The 20,872-nt window shown below is 40.0% G+C and overlaps 1 protein-coding gene and 1 pseudogene across 11 annotated transcripts in view; both read left to right on the top strand.

The window, feature by feature from the left end:
• The window catches only part of ZNF607 (zinc finger protein 607), a 59,646-nt gene extending 50,564 nt beyond the window's left edge, over nucleotides 1–9,082 (top strand). For 10 of the 11 annotated variants that reach the window (XM_012436817.3, XM_064381403.1, XM_012436824.3 and 7 more), the window contains 2 exons: nucleotides 1,452–1,550; nucleotides 7,226–9,082. In XM_012436817.3, the coding sequence (XP_012292240.2) occupies nucleotides 1,452–1,550; nucleotides 7,226–9,081 (1,955 nt within the window). In that variant the 3' untranslated portion in view covers nucleotide 9,082. The remainder of the gene's footprint in view (nucleotides 1–1,451; nucleotides 1,551–7,225) is intronic. The other variant, XM_064381406.1, reaches the window with a different exon arrangement.
• A 958-nt stretch (nucleotides 9,083–10,040) lies between these two features.
• On the top strand, nucleotides 10,041–11,103 carry LOC105706458 (prohibitin 1-like; annotated as a pseudogene).
• The last annotated feature ends 9,769 nt before the right edge of the window (nucleotides 11,104–20,872 follow it).

The following is a 20,872-nucleotide window of genomic DNA, read 5'->3' as shown; positions in this document are numbered from 1 at the left end:
TAGTTTGTGGCACAGAATTGCCATAGTGTTCTATTTTATTATCTGCTCTAGTTGCAGGGATGTTAGCTTGAAAGAGGGTGCTGAATTACTATTACTATCAAAAGAGATAGCCTGAGAATGATGGTTTCCAGGTTCATCCATGTCCCTACAAAGGACGCAAACTCATCGTTTTTGATGGCTGCATAATATTCCATGGTGTATATGTGCCACATTATTCCTGTCCAGTCTATCATCGATGGGCAAAAATCAAACACCGCATGTTCTCACTCATAGGAGGGTGTTGAACAATGAGAACACATGGACACAGGAAGGGGAGCACTATACACTGGGGTCTGTTGGGGGGAGTGGGGGGACAGTGGGGGGGGGTGGGGAGTCGGGGAGGGATAGCATGGGGAGAAATGCCAGATATAGGTGAAGGGGAGGAAAGCAGCAAATCACACTGCCACGTATGCACCTGTGCAACAACCTTGCATGTTTTTCACATGTACCCCAAAACCTAAAATGCAATAAAAAAAAAAATAAAAAATAAAAATAATTAAAAAAAAGAGATAGCCTGTACATATAGTCATAGAGAGGTGGATTGGATAAATGAAATTTACTTAAAACTAAGGAGAAAGCAGTGCATTTCCTGAGACAGAATTCATTTGATTTATGGTTGAAACTCATAATCCATGAAAATCACATATAAAATGGGATGAATATGCTATAGCTATCTCTTCTTGTATACATTTAGTAAAATAATTGCAGTAGCATAATTTTACCAGCTAGCATTGTGATTTCCACACAGACATTTTTCTAAATACTCATGTATCAAGTAATTGAATACTCCCAACAGCTTTATTATTTTCCCAATTTTGTAAGAGATTATACTGAGCAGCAGTGTAAGTGACTTGCCCAAGGTCACACACACATGACAGAGTCAGGAATTGATCCCAGGCTTTTTTTTTTTTTTAAACAGTCTTGTTCTGTCACCCAGGCTGGAATGCAGAGATACAATCTCAGCTCACTGCAATCTCCGCTTCCCATGTTCAAGTGATACTTCTGCCTCAGCCTCCCTAGTAGCTGGGATTACAAGCACCACCACCACACCCAGCTATTGGCCAGTCTAGTCTCCAACTCCTAACCTCAAGTGATCCGCTCACCTTGACCTCCCAAAGTGCTGGGGTTACAGGCATGAGCCACCACACCCAGCCAATCCCAGGCTTTAGAGTGTGTGTTTTCAACCACTTTATGCTTGCTTTCTAGAGTTAGAGGACATATAAGTTTACATTTATTTTGAAAACCAGCAAACAAAAGCAGATCTCCCTGGGTGATCTTTTTCTTTATTTCTCTCACTCTTCTCTAAAATCTTATTCAGTATCACTTTGACCTTTCATTTATTGCAATTATAATTTTAAATTTGACCTTCAATGTTGATTTCTGTATTTTGTGGTACTTCTTTTCTTTGTAAGCAGGACATTCGATATCTAAGCCAGATTTAATCACCTTATTGGAGCAGGGAAAAGAACCATGGATGATTGTGAGGGAAGATACAAGAGGAGAGTGTACAGGTAAGAGCAAGTCAGGAAGGGGCAGTCATATCTGTATGTAAGTAGCCCATGTGGAAGTGGTCATCTCATTTAGTAAATGCATCCTTGAAACATTGATCATAAAGTTTCCTTCTCCAGGAGGAGGCTTGAGATTTGGAGAATAAATGGATATCTCAGTGTGAAATAGCCAATGAAGGCTGGGTGTGATGGCTCACTGCCCTAATCCCAGCATTTTGGGAGGCCAAGGCAGGCATATCACCTGAGGTCAGAAGTTCAAGACCAGCCTGTCCAACATAGTGAAACCTCTTCTCTACTAAAAATACAAAAATTAGCTGGGCATAGTGCTGGGCGCCTGTAATTTCAGCTACTAGGGAGGCTTAGGCAGGAGAATAATTTGAACCCGGGAGGCAGAGGTTGCAGTGAGCCAAGATGGCACCATTGCACTCCACCCTGGGCAACAAGAGTGAAACTCAGTCTCAAAAAAAAGAAAAAATTTAAAAGTGGATAGATGTCATCTCACATGTTCCTATTACAGTACAAAACAAAACAAAACTTGTCTGAAGTTCAGAAACTGTTGCTATAAAGTGTAATTAAATAACAAAATTAAAGGGATTTTTTTTTTTTTTTTTTTTTGAGACAGTCTCCCTCTGTCACCAGGCTGGAGTACAGTGGCGTGATCTCGGCTTACTGCAACCTCCGCCTCCTGGGTTCAAGCAATTCTCCTGCCTCAGCCTCCAGAGTAGCTGGGACTATAGGCGCATGCCACCACGCCCAGCTAATTTTTGTATTTTTAGTAGAGACAGGGTTTCACCATGTTGGCCAGGATGGGCTCGATATCTTAACCTCGTGATCCGCCCACCTCGGCCTCCCTAAGTGCTGGGATTACAGGCGTGAGCTAAAGGGATTTTTTTAAACCTCAAAAACAACAGAGGGAAATTTAATAATAAATGGAAATAACAACACAAGCCTAAACACTCAAAGGGACAAAGAAGAAATGAAAAGGAAAATTAGAAAATACTTTGTGATGGATGAAAAACAACAAAACACCATAATATGGCATACAGCTAAAACAGTGCTAAGGCAGAATTTATGGCCATAAATTTCCATATTGAAAAAGAATAAAGATCTCAAATCAGTAACCTAACTTTCTACCTTAAGAAACAAGGAAAGATCAAAATCAAACCCAAAGCAGCTAGAACTCAGGAAATAGTAAACATCAGAATAGAGGTAAATTAATTAGAGAATAAAAGTGGAGTAGAGAAAATCAACAAGCCAAAAGTTGTTATTTGAAATATAGAAGAAATTGATAAACCTTTAGATAGTCTGACCAAAGTAAAAAGATGACCCAAATTGGTAAAATTAGGAATGAAAGGGGAACAGGTCTATTGAATTTAGAGAAATGAAAAGGATTATAGGAAAAGTTAAGAATAACTGAATGCCAACAAATTAGAAAACTTAGATGAGGCTGGGCATGGTGGCTCATGCTTGTAAAACCAGCACTTAAGACTAGCTGGTCAAGATTGTGAAAACCCATCTCTACTAAAACTACAAAAACTAGCCAGGCATGGTGGCAGGCCCCTGTAATCTCAGCTACTCAGGAGGCTGAGGTGGGAGAATCGCTTGAACTTGGGCAGCAGAGGTTGCAGTGAGCCGAGATCACACCACTGCACTTCAGCCTGGGTCTGTCTCATTAAAAAAAAAAAAAGCATTTTGAGGAAGTGCCAAACTCTTTTCCAAAGCAGCTGTATCATCTTTTTTTTGTTTTGTTTTCTGAGATGGAGTCTCACTCTGTCACCCAGGCTGGGGTGGTCTTGGCTCACTACAACCTCTGCCTCCCGGGTTCAAGCGATTCTCCGGCCTCGGCCTCCCTAGTAGCTGGGACTACAGACATGTGCCACCACACCCAGCTAATTTTTGTATTTTTAGTAGAGATGGGGTTTCACTATGTTGGCCAGGCTGGTCTTGAATTCCTGACCTCATGATCCACCTGCCTGGGCCTCCGAAAGTGCTGGGATTACAAGCATGAACCACTGCCCCTGGCCAATTTCCAGTTATATTTTAACTTACCTATTTTTCATTGCAGTTCAATCAGTTTTTGTTTTATGTACTTTGAGGGTCTGTTATCAGGTACATAAGTGTTGGGATTTTTACATTTTCTTGATAGACTTATCAAAGAGTTATGACATGCACCTTCTTGAGTCCTATTTTTCTTTGTCCTGAAATCTATGTTGTCTGATATTAATATAGCCCACCATTTTTTGGCTTCTATTGATTCCATACTTTTAATATTTTGTGTCTTTAAAGTATGTTCCTTGTAGCCATTACATAGTGTGCAAGGGTTCCAATTTCTCTGCATCCTCTTCAACATTAGTTATTTCCTGGTTTTGTTTGTTTGTTTTCATTTCCAATGGGTGTGAAGTGATGGGTTATTCACTATGTTAATCTTTGCCTTTTAATTAAAGTGTTTTAACCCTAAACATTTTATATAATTATTAACATGATTACCTTTAGGTCTACTGCTTTACTTCTTTCTCTCTCTCCATTTAATTTCTCTGTCTAGACATTCCTTTTGTAATTCTGATTATTTCAATTTTTTTTCTATTTATTTAAATTTACCTATTGGCTTTTGGGTTGTATCTCCTTGTGTAATTTATTTTAGTGGGTGTTTTAGGGATTACAATATACAATGTATGTCACATTTCACCATCTAGAGTTGTTCCTTCTCAACAAATGTACAAACCTTGTATTTTTATAGTTTTATGTCCACTTTGCCCTTTATGTTATAATTTCCATGTATATCACATCTACATATGTTGTAAACCTCACTGGGCATTATTATTAGTTTTGCTTTTAATAGTCATATTAAAGAAGTTAAGGGGCAAAAAATGATTTTATGTATTTACATCATCTTTTGTGATGCTTTTCTTAAATTCTGAAGATTCAAATTTCTCTTTGATATTATTTTCTTTGGTCCTAAACAACTTGTTAGCAGTTTTTGTGTAGTAAGTCTGATGGCAACAAAGTATTTTAATTTGCTTTTATCAGTAAATGTAATGTATCTACTTGGCATTAAATTAGCATCTTAATTCTATAAATTTATTTCTTTCACTAAATTTGAGATGTTTTCAGTTGCTATTTCCTGAGATATTTTTCCCGCTGAAATCTTTGTTTTTTGGGGTTTATAATTTCAATCATATCTTTCGATTTATTCCCACAGCTCTTTAAAATTTTTTAAACTATTTATATCTCTCCATTTCAAGTTGAATAATTTCTATTGATCAATCAAGTTTACTGACTCTTAGTGATTATATATTTCGTTGTATAATTTGCATTTAGATCATTTTCTGTCTACCCCCTCATGGTTATATCTCCTATGTTGTCTGTCATTTCCAGTGTGTTTTTCTAAGCTTTGTCTTAATATTCTGATGTTGCAATCATATTAACTAGCATAACAGGCATCAGCCATTGAGCCTGGCTCCAGACTTTTATATGCTACTATTTTTATTGTTTTGTTTACTCACAACTCTAAGTCTTTAAAGACCTCCTTTCGTTTTCTCATACTATTTCTAGGCTCATGTTACCTGTTCCCTTCCTGAATTGTTTCTTTCTCCGGAGTATCTTATGTGCATATTTTTAAAAATGTAGATATTGAGTAATTGCAAGATAGGTGGTAAAATGTGCTCATTATAACTGTCTTTTTAGCAGCTTTTTGTATTTCATCCATGACAATCGGCTGTTGAGACTTTTTACTTTTAGGGTCACCTTTGAAGAATATTCCTGCAAAATTATGCATTGTTCCTAATACTTTCAAAATGTGTATATATACTCTTATAATTTAAATAAAATCCCTGTTTCTTATTTTCCCTTGTTTCTTATTTTTATTTTTTATTCTTTTTTGGTTGCTTTAGCTCATATTTTACCTGATTTTTGTAAACACCATGTCTTTGATTTAGGTGTTGACGCTATTCTGTTTTCTGATGCATCACAGTCTGCTTTTATCTTTATTTTTCTACTTTCCTGTACCTTGCTCTTAATTTCCTCAATGTTGGGTAGTGATCTTTAACTTATTTTCTTTCCTTTTTATTGAGATAAGTATTCAGTCTTTGAATTCCCTGCCTGCTGATATTGAATGCCCATGATTATGATGTGTACCCGTTTTCTCCATCATGACTTGCTGGAATTCTTCCCTTTTACTGTTCTATTTCCATAACGACGCAGCATTTATTATGCTGAGGACATTTCTATTTCCACATGGAAGATCTGTTAGTTTTTAATATCATTAATTTGTATTGTTACTCCCTTTTAGAGAGGGTTGTTTATATTACTTCCACTTTTTGTGTACAAATCATGCCACAAGTCATGTCCCACTAATACAGCACTTTTTATGTTGCTGAACATATTCCTTTATATAGACTGTATTTTTTTTTTTTTTTTTTTTTTTTTGAGACAGAGTTTCGCTCGTTACCCAGGCTGGAGTGCAATGGCGTGATCTCGGCTCACTGCAGCCTCCGCCTCCTGGGTTCAGGCAATTCTCCTGCCTCAGCCTCCTGAGTAGCTGGGATTACAGGCACGCGCCACCATGCCCAGCTAATTTTTTGTATTTTTAGTAGAGACGGGGTTTCACTATGTTGACCAGGATGGTCTCAATCTCTTGACCTCATGATCCACCTGCCTCAGCCTCCCAAAGTGCTGGGATTACAGGCATGAGCCACCGCGCCCGGCCTCATCTAGTTTTTGGCTCTCTTCTTTAATGTAATTCAGGTCCCCTTTTTGCCCTAAGTTTGAGTGCTCAACATTTCATAATTCTGGTGTACATACTTGGTGTGTGTCTAAAAATTAATTAGCATACTCTTCTGGGCATTACCAGAATGAGTTAGCATTGGATAAAAAGGAAAACCATCTGCACATGTACCCCAGAACCTAAAGTGCAACATATATATATATGTATGTGTATGTGTGTGTGTGTGTGTGTATATATATATATATATACATATATATATATATATATATGTATATATATATAAAGAAAAACCAGAACAGACCCAAGAAAAGTTATGATAGAAAATTAGATTGAACATCTGTAGGATCAGAGGTAATAAGAAAATGTCAGGGTAAGATAACTAAATAAAAACTCAGTATTTTATTTAATGTAGAGAGAAAAGTAGTATACATGGTCATATATAGAAGGGAATAAACTATAGTTGTGGGAGTACCTATATTTCGGGGAAGATTGTAATTGAAGAATGATCCAGTATATATACTGGCCTGTTTTCTTAGCATATGGTATAAATTTATATAGCAGGGGTGCGGTATAGCTGGTCAGTTCTGTAAATCTAGAACCAGTTATGCACTTATGTTAATAAACTTGCATTAAATTGACAGCTTGAAATTGCCCTCAGTGGGAATATTTACACCAGAGATCTTAGCAAACACTACAAAACAGGGCTCTGTGTGTGTGTGTGTGTGTGTGTATGTTTGCCTTTGTGTGTGTGTGTGTGAGTGAATGTTTGCCTTTGTATATGTTTGCAGCATGTGTGTGTAAGGCTGCACTCCACTGCACAAACTCGTTTTTTGAGCTCTCCTTTTATATTTTTGAGTTCTCAGCATCTGTAATAGGTGAAAATTCCTCTTAATTCTACAATACATTGACGTTTTCTCACCCAGTAAACAAAATGTTTTTCTTTTATGTCTTCTAGATTTGGATTCAAGGTGTGAAATAATCAGTGATAGGAAAATGGACATTTATAGGAAACACTCATCTGTTACTCTCCATCAGAGAATTCATAATGGACAGAAACCATATGAGTGTAAGAAATGTCAGAAGGCCTTTAGTCATCTTACAGAACTCACGGTACATCAAAGAATTCATACTAGTGAGGAACCTGATCAGCATGAAGAGTTTGGGAAAGCATTTAGCCATCTTACAGACCTTCGAGAACATCAGAAAATTCATGCTCATGAGAAACCTTATGAATGTGAAGAATGTGGGAAGGTCTTCAGTTATCCTGCAAACCTTGCTCAACATGGGAAAGTTCATGTTGAGAAACCCTATGAATGTAAAGAGTGTGGGGAAGCTTTTAGGACTAGCCGTCAACTTACTGTGCATCATAGATTTCATTATGGTGAGAAACCCTACGAATGTAAGGAATGTGGCAAGGCCTTTAGTGTGTATGGACGACTTAGTCGACATCAGAGTATTCACACTGGTGAGAAGCCCTTTCAATGTAACAAATGTGGAAAGTCCTTTAGGCTCAAAGCAGGCCTTAAAGTACATCAGAGTATTCATACTGGAGAGAAGCCACATGAATGTAAGGAATGTGGGAAGTCCTTTCGTCAGTTTTCCCACCTTGTGGGTCATAAAAGAATTCATACTGGAGAAAAACCCTATGAATGCAAGGAATGCGGGAAGGGCTTTACATGTAGGTATCAACTTACCATGCATCAGAGAATTTATTCTGGGGAGAAACCTTATGAATGTAAAGAAAATGGGGAGGCTTTCAGTAGTAGCCATCAATTTACTGCACCTCATACATTTGAAAGTATTGAGAAACCTTATAAGTGTGAGGAATGTGGGAAGGCCTTTAGTGTGTATGGACGACTTACTCGACATCAGGGTATTCATAGTGGTAAGAAACCCTTTGAATGTAACAAATGCGGGAAGTCCTTTAGGCTCAATTCATCCCTTAAAATACATCAGAATATTCATACCGGTGAGAAACCTTATGAATGTAAGGAATGTGGAAAGGCCTTCAGTCAGCGTGCACACCTTGCCCATCATAACAGAATTCACACTGGTTACAAACCCTTTGACTGTAAAGAATGCGGGAAGTCCTTTCGTTGTGCCTCATATCTTGTTATACATGAGAGAATTCATACGGGAGAGAAACCCTATGTATGTCAAGACTGTGGGAAGGGTTTTAGTTATAGTCATAAACTTACTATGCATCGCAGAATTCATACTGGTGAGAAACCTTACGAATGTAAGGAATGTGGGAAGGCCTTTAGTGTATCTGGACAACTTACTCAGCATCTGAGTGTTCACAGTGGTAAGAAACCCTTTGAATGTAACCAATGTGGGAAGTCTTTTAGGTTCATTTCGGTACTTAAAGCCCATCAGAATGTTCATAGTGCTGAGAAACCCTACGAATGTAAGGAATGTGGCAAGGCCTTTCGTCATGCCACAAGCCTCATATATCATGACCGAACTCATGTTGGTGAAAAGTCCTATGAATGTAAAGAATGTGGGGAGACTTTTAGTCATGCCTCACATCTTATTATTCATGAGAGAATTCATACCAGTGATACACCTTATGAATGTAAAAGATGTGGGAAGGCATTTCGCTGTTCTTCTTATCTTGTCAGACATGAAAGGGTTCATGCTGATGGAAATCCCTATATGTGTGAAGAGTGTGGGAAAGCTTTTAATAGTAGCCATGAACTTAGTATACATCATAGAGTTCATACTGGTGAGAAGCCCTTTAAATGTAACAAATGCAGAAGGTCGTTTAGGCTTAGATCCATCCTTGAAGTACATCAGAGAATTCATATTTGATAGAGAAATTTTGGCATATATACAGGTAGTAAAGAAAGCACTTTGTGTCAATGGATTTATCTCACTGAAGAACAATCTGAATGAAGACAATGCAGGATGACTTTTAAATACAGTTCAGTTTTTTTTTTTTTTTTTTTTTGAGACAGTTTAGCTCTTGTTACCCAGGCTGGAGTGCAATGGCGCGATCTCGGCTCACCACAACCTCCGCCTCCTGGGTTCAGGCAATTCTCCTGCCTCTGCCTCCTGAGTAGCTGGGATTACAGGCATGCGCCACCATGTAAAAATTTTTTTTTTGTATTTTTAGTAGAGACGGGGTTTCACCATGTTGACCAGGATGGTCTCGATCTCTTGACCTCGTGATCCACCCACCTCGGCCTCCCAAAGTGCTGGTGTTACAGGCTTGAGCCACCGCACCTGGCCCTACAGTTCAGTTTTTATTAGGCCTCAATTTGTACTGGTGTGAACTTTTCAAAATGTAAATAATGTATGCAGTTTCTTTGGTATGACCTGTGTTAACTCAGATTCAGAGAATGTATAATGTATTTTTTTAATAACATAAGAAAACTTTTTCTGATAGTCCTTTAGTTTAGGATTGCCAAAGTATTCATAGTAGAGGAAAGTTGAGAGAACATAGGAAACCATTGTTCTTTTTACTTGTATGTAAACATTTTCCAGCAACAAACATTTACTGTAAAACCTGAGGAACGCCATCACACAGGAAACCTCTGTCGATATAAGCAATGATGGGATAGGGTGTTCAACCATTCTGCATATTTAATGTTCATGATTGACACCCACTTCTTATAGCTGGAATGATATGGGGGAAGATATTTATCCTTTCTGGGGATCATATATGAATTGTGATAGTAGTACCTACAGTATAGTGCTGTTAGAATTACACGAGTTAGATTTGGAGGTCAGAGTGAAAGCAGGTGTGAGAGGGTCCCACAGAAGAAAACATGGCTGCCAAAGTGTGTGAGTCCATCAGCAAGTCTGGCCTGGCCTTAGCTGTTGCAGGAGGCGTGATGAATGCTGCCTTATATCATGTGGATGCTCGGTACAGAGTTGTCATCTTCAACCGATTCCCTAGAGTTCAGTCATTGTGATAGGGGAAGGGACCCACTTTCTCATCCCATGGTACAGAAACCAATTATCTTTGACTGCCGTTCTCAGCCACTTAATGTGCCAGTCATCACTGGTAGCAAAGATTTACAGAATGTCAACATCACACTGCGCATCCTCTTCTGGCCTGTCACTAGCCAGCTCCCTCGCATTTTCACCAGCATCGGAGAGGACTACAATGAGCTGGTGCTGCTGTCCATTACCACTGCTGTCCATTACCATCTTCAAGTCAGTGGTGGCTCACTTTGATGCTGGAGAACTAATCACCCAGAGAGCTGGTCTCCAGGCAGGTGATCAACGCCTTATGGAGTGAGCAGCCACTTTTGGGCTCATTCTGTTGGACGTGTCCTTGACACATCTGACCTTTGGGAAGGAGTTCACAGAAGCAGTGGAAGCCAAACAGGTGGCTCAGCAGGAAGCAGAGAGGGCCAGATTTGTGGTGGAAAAGGCTAAGTGGCAGAAAAAGTGGCTGTTATCTCTGCTGAGGGTGACTCCAAGGCAGCCAAGCTGATCACCAACTCACTGGCTTGAGGGGGATGGTCTGAGTGAGCTGCGCAAGCTGGAAGCTGTGGAGGACATAGCATACCAGCTCTCAACACTTTCGGAACATCACCTACCTGCTGGCAGGGCAGTCTGTGCTCCTCCCGCTGCCCTGGTGAAGGATCACCCTGAGGCAACTGGTTCACAGCCCTGACAATTAGTAACACCACCTTCCTTCTGCCCCAACCTCAGAAATCACTGTGAAATTTCATGATTGGCTTAAAGTGAAGGAAATAAAGGTAAAATCACTTCAGATCTCTAAAAAACAACAACAAAAATAATTACATGAGTTAGTACATGAAAAAATTATGGGAAACTATACGGGATATAATGTTCAATAAACAGCATCTATAAATAATACCATTTACTTGTGTTATTTTTAGTGTGTTTTGACCAGATAAAAACCATTAACCATTCAGGTTTAATGAATTCAAAAAAGTTTTATGCTTTTAAACTTTGAATTCATTCTGGGTAAACTTAGGATTTAATATATTTATAGGAATTACAGGTGTACGCCACCATGTCCGGTTAATTTCTGTATTTTTAGTAGAGATGGGGTTTCACTCTGTTGGCCAGTCTGGTCCTGAACTCTTGACCTCAGGTGATCCACCCACCTTGGCCCCCCAAAGTGCTGGGATTACAGGCGTGAGCCACCATGCCCAGCCTCTTTTCTTTTCCCTTTCTCTTTCCTTCCTTTTTTTGAGACAGAGTCTCATTCTTGTCACCTAGGCTGGCATGCAGTGATGCAATCTTGGCTCATTGCAACCTCCACCTCCCTGGTTCAAGTGATTCTTCTGCCTCAGCCTCCCGAGGGAGCTGTGATTACAGGTGTGCACCACCACGTCTGGTTAATTTTTTTATTTTTAGTAGCCCGGGGTTTCACCATGTTGACCAGGCAGGTCTTAAACTCCTGACCTCAGGTGATCTGCCCGCCTCGGCCTCCCAAATTGGTGAGATTACAGGCATGAGCCATTGCGTCTGGCCCTTTTCTTTGTTAAGACAGGGTCTAGTTCAGTGGCTCCAGCCGCAGTAAAGTTGTGCCATCATAGCTCTTGGGCTCAAGTGATCCTCTGACCTCAGGCTCCCAAGCAGCTGGGATTATGGGTGTAGACCACCAGGCCCAGATAATAAAAAAAAAAGTCATAGGCATGGGGTCTTGCTATGTTGCCCAGGCTGGTCTTAAACTTCTTGCCTCAAGCAATCCAGCTACCCCAGGCTCCCAAAGCACTGGATTATGGGCATGAGCCACTGTGCCCAGCCCCACTTTGTTTTTCTTGACAAAACCTAAATATTCTGGTTATTTTTTTAAAACACTACTTATGTCAATGTTCTGAGAAATAAAGCCCAGCCCTACTTTATTTCTCTTGATAAACCTATTCTTTTTTTTTTTTTTTTAACACCACTTACGTCAATGTTCTGAGTAAATGTATAATAGTATAATTTCAGAGAGGCCTTTTTTTTTTTTTTTTTTTAAAGACATAGTCTCCCTCTGTCACCAGGCTGGAGTGCAGTGGTACAATCTGTGCTCACTGTAACCTCTGACTCCCTGGTTCAAGCGATTCTCCTGCCTTAGCCTCCCAAGTAGCTGGAATTACAGGCACATACCACCACACCCAGCTAATTTTTGTATTTTTAGTTGAGACGTGGTTTCACCATGTTGGCCAGGATGGTCTCGATCTGACCTCGTGATCTGCCCGCCTCGGCCTCCCAAAGTGCTGGGATTACAGGCATCAGCTCCCATGCCCAGCCCTAGTGCAGTTTTTTAATAAAACAAATATGTAACTGATATCTTGTATTTTAAATCTAAGAGGGCATATGAAATTGAATGCATTCTGTGAGAGGAGAGTCAGAGTATTGATGAATTTGGACTTATTAAATTCCTGGAGTAATGACTAAAAGAACATATAAACTATTAAAGAAAAAACTGGAATAGTAATACATCAATCCAACATTAAGAAAGGAGAGAAAAAGGAAACATGCAACAAAAAGAAAACAAAATGCCAGAAGCTCACGCCTGTAATCTCAGCACTTTAGGAGGCATAGGTGGGAGGATCGCCTGAACCCAGGAGTTCACGACCAGCCTGGGCAACATAGGGAGACCCTGTTTTTTGTTTAGTTTTTTCGTTTTTGGGTGGAGTCTTGCTCTGTAGCCCAGGGTAGAGTGCAGTGACTTGATCTCGGCTCACTGCAACCTCTGCCTCCCAGGTTCAAGTGATTCTCCTGCCTCAGCCTCCTGAGAAGCTGGGATTACAGGCAGCCACCACCACGCCCAACTAATTTTTGTATTTTCAGTAGAGACAGGGTTTCACCATGTTAGTCAGGCTGGTCTCAAACTCCTGACCTCATGATCCACCTGCCTCGGCCTCCCAAAGTGCTGGGATTACAGGTATGAGCCATCACGCCCGGGTCAGACCCAATTTTAAAAAAGTAATAAATAAGGCTCCAAAGCCGGGATGTGGGGCAAGATGGTTTACATCTCGAATGGACAAGTGTTGGACAGCTGGAGTCAGTCTCCATGGAGACTATCTTTGATAACAGATTACTTCTTCAGAATAGCAGTTTGTGGTTTTGTTTTTCAAAACTCTGCTTCAGCACGATGTGAAAAAAAGCAGCAGCTATGGAAGCTCTTCTGATTCCAGATAGGATGATGGAAGAGGCCCACCGGGAAACCCTCCCCAAAGAATGGGTGGAATTAATCATCTGCGTGGCCCCAGTCCTCCTCCAATGACTGGTAGATGAGGAAGGTAAATGTCTGCTTGGACATGAGCATTTACAGCAGAAGGAAACCAAGAAGTGGAGAGCTGACCATGCTGGAGCAGTAGATGAATGTGTCTAAACGAGGCCTGCTCTGTGTCCTCACAGATGAATGAGGTCATGCTGGGAATTCTCTCTGCAGGGAACTGGACTGACTGCCATGCAGTTCCATAAATGCACATGTTTTTCTCATTATCTTTTTTGTATAGTTTATTAAAGTATCAATATAGTTTTAATAAGTGTCTTTAGGTTGCAAAATGGACTCCTCATCTGGCTCTTTTGCTCAGGCTGGAGTGCAATGCCCCGATCTTGGCTCACTGCAACCTCTGCCTCCCGGGTTCAAGCGATTCTCCCTGCCTCAGCCTCCCAAGTAGCTGGGATTACAGGCACCTGCCACCATGCCCAGATAATTTTTGTATGTGTAGTACAGATGAGGTTTTGCCACATTGGCCAAGCTGGTTTCGAACTCCTGATCTCAAGTGATCTGCCTGTATGGGATCAAAGTGGTGGTGGAAGCCACCAGGCCCAGCCCTCATCTTTAAATTCACACACACATAAAAACTGAATATGAAAAAATAAAGACTATGTATTTAGCACTAAAAAAAGTAATAAAATATAAAATGGCAGCGTTAAATCTAAATATACCAGTGACTCTATTAAATGTAAATAGATTAAATACTCCAGTTAAAAGAACAGACGTTCGGGGTGTATTTGAAAGCCAGGGACACACGGTCTTCCCACTTCCCTATTCACATGCTCAGCCCCGATGGCACTAGCTGTGGGACTAAGCACCTTGGGCAGCCTGAGCCTTCCAGTACTGAGCACCGCGTTTTGAGCAGCTCCGCTGCCGCGTCCCGCCGTCTGGAGGCGGCTACATTCTGCGCAAATCACGTCGGCCGCGAAGCCCTCTGGGAATGTAGTCCAGGCTAGGAGCCCAGAGACGCGGCGGAACCGGTTGAGGGGGGCTTGCCTGAAGCCTCAGCTGACCTAATCTCTGCTGGCACAAGCTGTGTTCAGAAACGTGGGAGCGTCGTCTTGTATTCTGAGTGCGCAGACTCACCGCGTCACAGTTTATGCTTTTGTGATGGGTGAGTGCAACCAGTGATTCCTACAGGTTTAGAATGGGGAGGTTATGCTTGGGCGTCCTAGACGCTGGCCTGGCTGGTGGCTGTAGGGGATGCCACATAGTCTGGGATGGGGCTGGAGGTTTGCAAGAGTCCATCCGAGGGGATTCTGGCTTCGAGTGTGACAGAGTGTGTAAAAGCCGCATGGAGGATCTGATTGTAGTGAGAGTGAGTCCCCATGAGGGATTGTTACTTGAATGTGAGTCTCAGGAATTCATCATCTCTTATCTTCCCTTCTTCGACTGTAAAATCATGAAAATAAGGGTGCTTCTTCCAGGACGTCAGTTTACTCAAAACTTTGGAAAAGAAAAGGCTAAATAATTAATTTGATAAATAGTAGTATTTGTCAGCAATAAAACGCTTATCTGTTTTATCACTGGTGAGAAGCCTTATGAATGTAAGCAGTGTGGGAAGGCTTTTATCTCCTGGTCAACATTTGTTCGACATCAGAGAACACATACTAATGAAACCTATGAATGTCAGGAATGCAAGAAGGCTTTCAAACAGAGTGCACATCTAATGAGACATCAGAGAATTCACAGCGGGGAGAAGAAACCCTATCAATGTTATGAATGTGGGAATGCCTTCATTTGTTTTTCTGATTTTAATAGACATCAGAGAATTCATTCACAAAGGTGAGAAACCCTATCAGTGTAAAGAATATGGGAAGGTCTTTAATAATTATTCAACTCTTAGCCGGTGTGAAATCCCATTGCAAGAATTCAGTCACATCTTCAGGCTCCACTTCTAATTCTAGTTCTCTTTTTATTTCTAGTAAATCTGCAATTACTTCCTCCGCTAAAGTCTGCAACTTCTCAAAGTTATCCATGAAGACTGGAATTAACTTCTTCCAAACTCTGGTTAATGTTGACATTTTGACCTCCTCCCATTAATCACAAATGTTCTTAATGGCATCTACAATGAGGAATCCTTTCCAGGTTTTCAATGTACTTTTCTTACATCTATCAGAGGAATCACTATCTATGGCAGCTATAGCTTTACAAAATGTACTTCTTAAATAAGACTTGAAAGTCACAATTACTCCTTCCTTCACAGGCTGCAGAATGGATATTGTGTTAGCAGACATGAAAACAACGTTCATCTCCTTGTACATTCTCCATCAGAGCTTATGGGTGACTAGGTGTACTGTCAATGATCAGTGACATTTTGAAAGGAATCTTTTTTCTCTGAGCAATAGGTGTCCACAGTGGACTTAAAATATTCAGTAAACCAGGCTGTAAACAAATATGCTGTCATCCAGGCCTTGTTGTTCCATTTATAGAGCACAGAGTGGATGTAGTTTAATTATTAAGGGCCTTATGATTTTCTGGATGGCAAAGGAGTACGGGCTTCAATTTTGCCAACATTAGCCCCTAACAAGAGAGTCAGCTTGTCCCTTGAAGCTTTGAAGTCAGCCATTGACTTATTTTTTTCTAGCTATGAAAGGCCTAAAGGACAGCTTCTTCCACTATAAAGCTATTTATTCTACACTGAAAATCTGTTAAGTGTAGCGACATTCATTAATGATCTTAGCTATATTTTCCGGGTAATTCAGTTTTTTCATCAGCACCTGCTACTTCACCTTGCCCTTTATGGAGATGGCTTTTTCCTTACAGCTCAAAAACCAACCTCTGCTTGCTTCAAACCTCTCTTCTGTAGCTTTGTCACCTCTTTCAGCCTTCACAGAATTGAAGAGAGATAGGGCCTTGCTCTGAATTAGACTTTGGCTTAGGGGAATGTTGTGGCTGGTCTGATCTTCTATCCAGACCACCAAAACTTTTTTCATATCAGAAATAATGTTGTCTCACTTTATTATTTGTACATTTGCTGGAATAGCACTTTCAATATCCTTCCAGAACTCTTTCTTTATATTCACAACTTGGCTAACTCTTTGGCACAAGAGACTAGCTTTTGGTCTGGTTTGGCTTTTAACGTTCCCTCCTCACTGAGTTTAATCATTTCTAGCTTTTGATTTTAAGTGAGAGATGTGCAGCCCTTCTATTCACTTTAACACTTAGGGGTAGTTGTAGGGTTTTTACATAGCCAAATTTCAATATTGTTGTGTCTCAGAGGATAGGGAGGCATGAGGAGAGGGAGAGAGATGGGGAATGGCTGGTCATCAGTCAGAATGCACACAACGTGCATAGATGAAGTTTGTCATCTTGTATGGGCATGGTTTTCAGCACACCAAAACAATGAAGATAGTAATATCAAAGGTCATTGATCACAGATTCCCCATAACAGATACAATATTATTAATAATTTAAAAGTCAGCCAGGCACAGTGGCTCACGCCTGTAATCCCAGCACTTTGGGAGGCCAAGGTGGGCAGATCATGAGGTCAGGAGATCGAGACCATCCTGGCTAACACAATGAAACCCCATCTCTACTAAAAGTACAAAAAATTAGCTGAGTCTGGCGGCACATGCCTTTAATCCTGTCTCCTCAGGAGACACTGAGGCAGGAGAATCACTTGAACCTGGGAGATGGAGGTTGCAGTGAGCCGAGATCAAGCCACTGCACTCCAGCCTGGGCGACAGAGGGAGACTCTGTCTCAAATAGATAGATAGTTTGAAATATTGTAAGAATTACCAAAATGTGAGAGAGATAAGAAGTGAGCGCATGCTATTGGAAAAATGGCACCGACAGACTTGCTTGACATGGGGTTGCCACAAACCTTCCATCTGTAAATAATGCAATATTTGTGATACCAAATCAAGGCGTATCTGTAACATATACACTTTTGAGCGCAAAATATTTCCAAAAATTCCAAACTCCAGGTGTTTAGCTCCATATAAGCTCCTGAACCTTCTTCAAAAACTTATTTTTTTAACGTTCCAAGACATGTTTTGAACGTCTCCAATGTCCCAAGATTTAGAACATGGGAACACTATTCACCCTGTCCTTTACAGGAGTTATTTAGGGATAATTACAGACACGTTGTCTCACCCAAATACCCCACTTTTTTTTGGTTTTGTTTTGAGACAGAGTCTTGTACTGTCACCCGGGCTGGAGTACAACAGTGCGATCTCAGCTCACTGCAACCTTTGCCTCTCAGGTTCACGTGATTCTCCTGCCTGAGCCTCCCGAATAGCTGGGATTACAGGCACACACCACTACACTTGGCTAATTTTTTTGTATGTTCAGTAGAGATGGGGTTACACTATGTTGGCCAGACTGGTCTTGAACTCCTGACCTTGTGATCTGCCCACCTTGGCCTCCCAAAGTATTGGGATTACAGGTGTGAGCCACTGCACCTGGCATCCATTTTTTATTACTAGCTAAAAATAATGTACAATAACACTGATTAATATATCGATTTTTCAAACACCTCTTTACTTCAGGTCATCACCATTCTTTATTTTGTGTGTATGATGGAGTCTCATAGTGTTGCCTAATATGGTCTTAAATTCCTAGGCTCAGACAATCCTCCTACCTCAGCTTCCCAAGTAGCTGGAACTACAGGCATGTGCCAGCATGTCTGGCTATCATCACCATCATCATCATCATCATCATCATCATTTCTTACATTAATTACTTTAAAAAATTCCTAAGCCTTCTTCCAAATTTGACTGTGCACTCATTATATTCTATACTTTTTTTTTTTTTTTTTTGAGACAGAGTTTCGCTCTTGTTACCCAGGCTGGAGTGCAATGGCGCCATCTTGGCTCACCGCAACCGCTGCCTCCTGGGTTCAGGCAATTCTCCTGCCTCAGCCTCCTGAGTAGCTGGGATTACAGGCACGCGACACCATGCCCAGCTAATTTTTTGTATTTTTAGTAGAGATGGGGTTTCACCATGTTGACCAGGATGGTCTTGATCTCTTGACCTCGTGATCCACCCACCTCGGCCTCCCAAAGTGCTGGGATTACAGACGTGAGCCACCGCGCCTGGCCTTATATTCTATACTTTTTAACAAGCACTTCTGATTTTTTGAAATACGACAGTTTGCTATTACTTAACTGTAAAATCCTTCATCTGTCCTGGATAGATGAGAAAATATGATTCCTCTGAATTTCTTCAGCCTCATTTTAGTACACTGTCTTGCTTTACACACTTCGGACTAAAGCAGATAAACTACAATACAAGCCCGAAACCTGTTTTTATCCCCTAAAGAAATAATAAAGAGTATTAGGGACCTATCAAAAGGACATAATATCCAGTTTAAAACACTACTATAGGCCAAATCTTGAATAATATGAATATCAAAATGAAAGAAATTATAACTCACTGGATAAAGAATCCATGAGTCCATACTGTTAATAAGAGACTAAATAAAGAAAAAATTGGATGAGAAAGGAAAACTCTTCCTTATAGCAGAATGCCAACTAATACATGTAGTAGGAAAAATAATTATAAAAATCACCACACATCACCTTCACAGTAATACGTGGTTTCAGCAAAAATCATCGATAGGTGCTAAAACTAGTGAGTAAAAGTTTGATGAGAAACTTGATGTGAAACGTTAGAAGTTTTGATCATTTACATAGTTTCAAAGTATTTTACCACAAAACACTTAGTAATTAGAAAGGGGAATATGATGTAAGACTAAATATACTTATAAACCAAATTCAATCAGTGATAATACAATGAATTCTGGGCAAAGAAGAAAAGTGCCATTGGAGAATACTGCAGGTACAATTGGCAAAATATATTAATAAAGGACATTGATTAGATTTTTCAAATAATATTATATTTCCTGATTTTAATGACTATGGTTAAGTAACTAAATGTCCTTGAGCTTGGGAGAGATTCACTTAAGTAATTAGATGTAAAGGGTAAGATGTTTGTTCATTAAAAATAAATAAATATGGACATAGTACGATAAGTCACATGTGGAAAAGCATAAACAACTGGTGAATCTGGAGGAAAGCTATAGGAGAAAGACAGTTCAAAATACAAAATATGTTGTATTGAGTTTTGGGAATGTAAATTTTTTCTTATGTAAATATTAGCCAAAAAATTAAGAGACCTTCATATTTTATGGTTATGGTATGAAAATTAGTTTCATTATTTTCATTCAACTGACACATATTTATATATTCTCTTGTGTGCTTTGCAATTTTTCAGAATTAATTTAAAAAATTAATAATTGGGCTACAAAAGAAGAAGTGAAAATACTGAAACAGCTACAAGACATCTTTCAGCAAGCTGGAAGTTAAGACCAAGGAGTTCTTTCAGAATACAACAACCTGATGAATTTTAAAGAAATAGAAAACTGTAAATAAAAAGGTAAAAAACAAGCCCTGAAAAAGTTGTCAAAAGAAATTGATAAAGATAAAAGTGGAAATTAATGAAATAGGAAACATTTTTTAAAAAAAGCAACAAGTACAAAGAAAACCAATAAAATCCTTAATAAACAAAAACTTTTGTAAGAAATGTAGTTGGTTTTAAAGAGAAAATAATTTACGTAATTAGTACATATCCTCCACATATTCACTTAACCAATACTTGAATATCTGGAAGAGATCAAGGAGAAAGAAGAAAGTTCTTAATATTTTAAAAATGAAGTATTACAATGAACATTTTTATTACTAAAGGTATTTTTAGCTACGAAAATGAGGCTGATCTTTTAGCTAAAGATCAAATAAACTTACTATCCGGGCACGGCGGTTCACGCCTGTAATCCTAGCACTTTGGGAGGCCTAGGTGGGCTTGGAGACATTGGATTAATCCAAGATTTCATCTAGGAAGAAAGGGGAAAAATCAAATCTCATTTGTTAGAATACTGCAAGTCCAGGTATGGAAGAAGATAAAATGCCTCTCCCTCCCGTTTCATGGTGTCCCCATTCATTTCAATTTTCTGATTACATACTCCTACAATCCCATCATTTGGAAGTAATAGCAATCTTACCTCCTTTCCAATTTTTTCTTTCTTTCTTTCTACAATTACTTTACTTGCCTAACACCACAGTCCTGAGGACACACGAGGGCCAGGTGCAGGTAATCAAAATCCCAACACTCAGTTTCATGGGGACCCACAAACCGTCTCCACGGAAAACCAGAACCAGAAGCGTTGCCCTATCAAAACCATTCCGGAAATAACAATGGACGGGGGTAGAGCCACAGTCACAGATTCGATCCCAGGTACGTCACAAACGCAGACATAAACCGCACAGAGCCTAGAGACCCCCTACACTCAGCGTCGGAGTCGGGCACCACTGCCAGCTTTCTCTGCAGCACCAACCCAATCCCCCGCTAGAGAACGGCACACGCGCACGCAGCAGCCTTCTGAGCGGAAACACAACTCGC

Source organism: Aotus nancymaae, unplaced genomic scaffold, assembly GCF_030222135.1.
Source record: "Aotus nancymaae isolate 86718 unplaced genomic scaffold, 86718_ANA_hifiasm-v0.15.2.pri h1tg000028l, whole genome shotgun sequence".
Classification (NCBI taxonomy): domain Eukaryota; kingdom Metazoa; phylum Chordata; class Mammalia; order Primates; family Aotidae; genus Aotus; species Aotus nancymaae.
The sequence above is the reverse complement of the archived record's forward strand: the minus strand, read 5'-3'. Positions and strand labels throughout refer to the sequence as shown.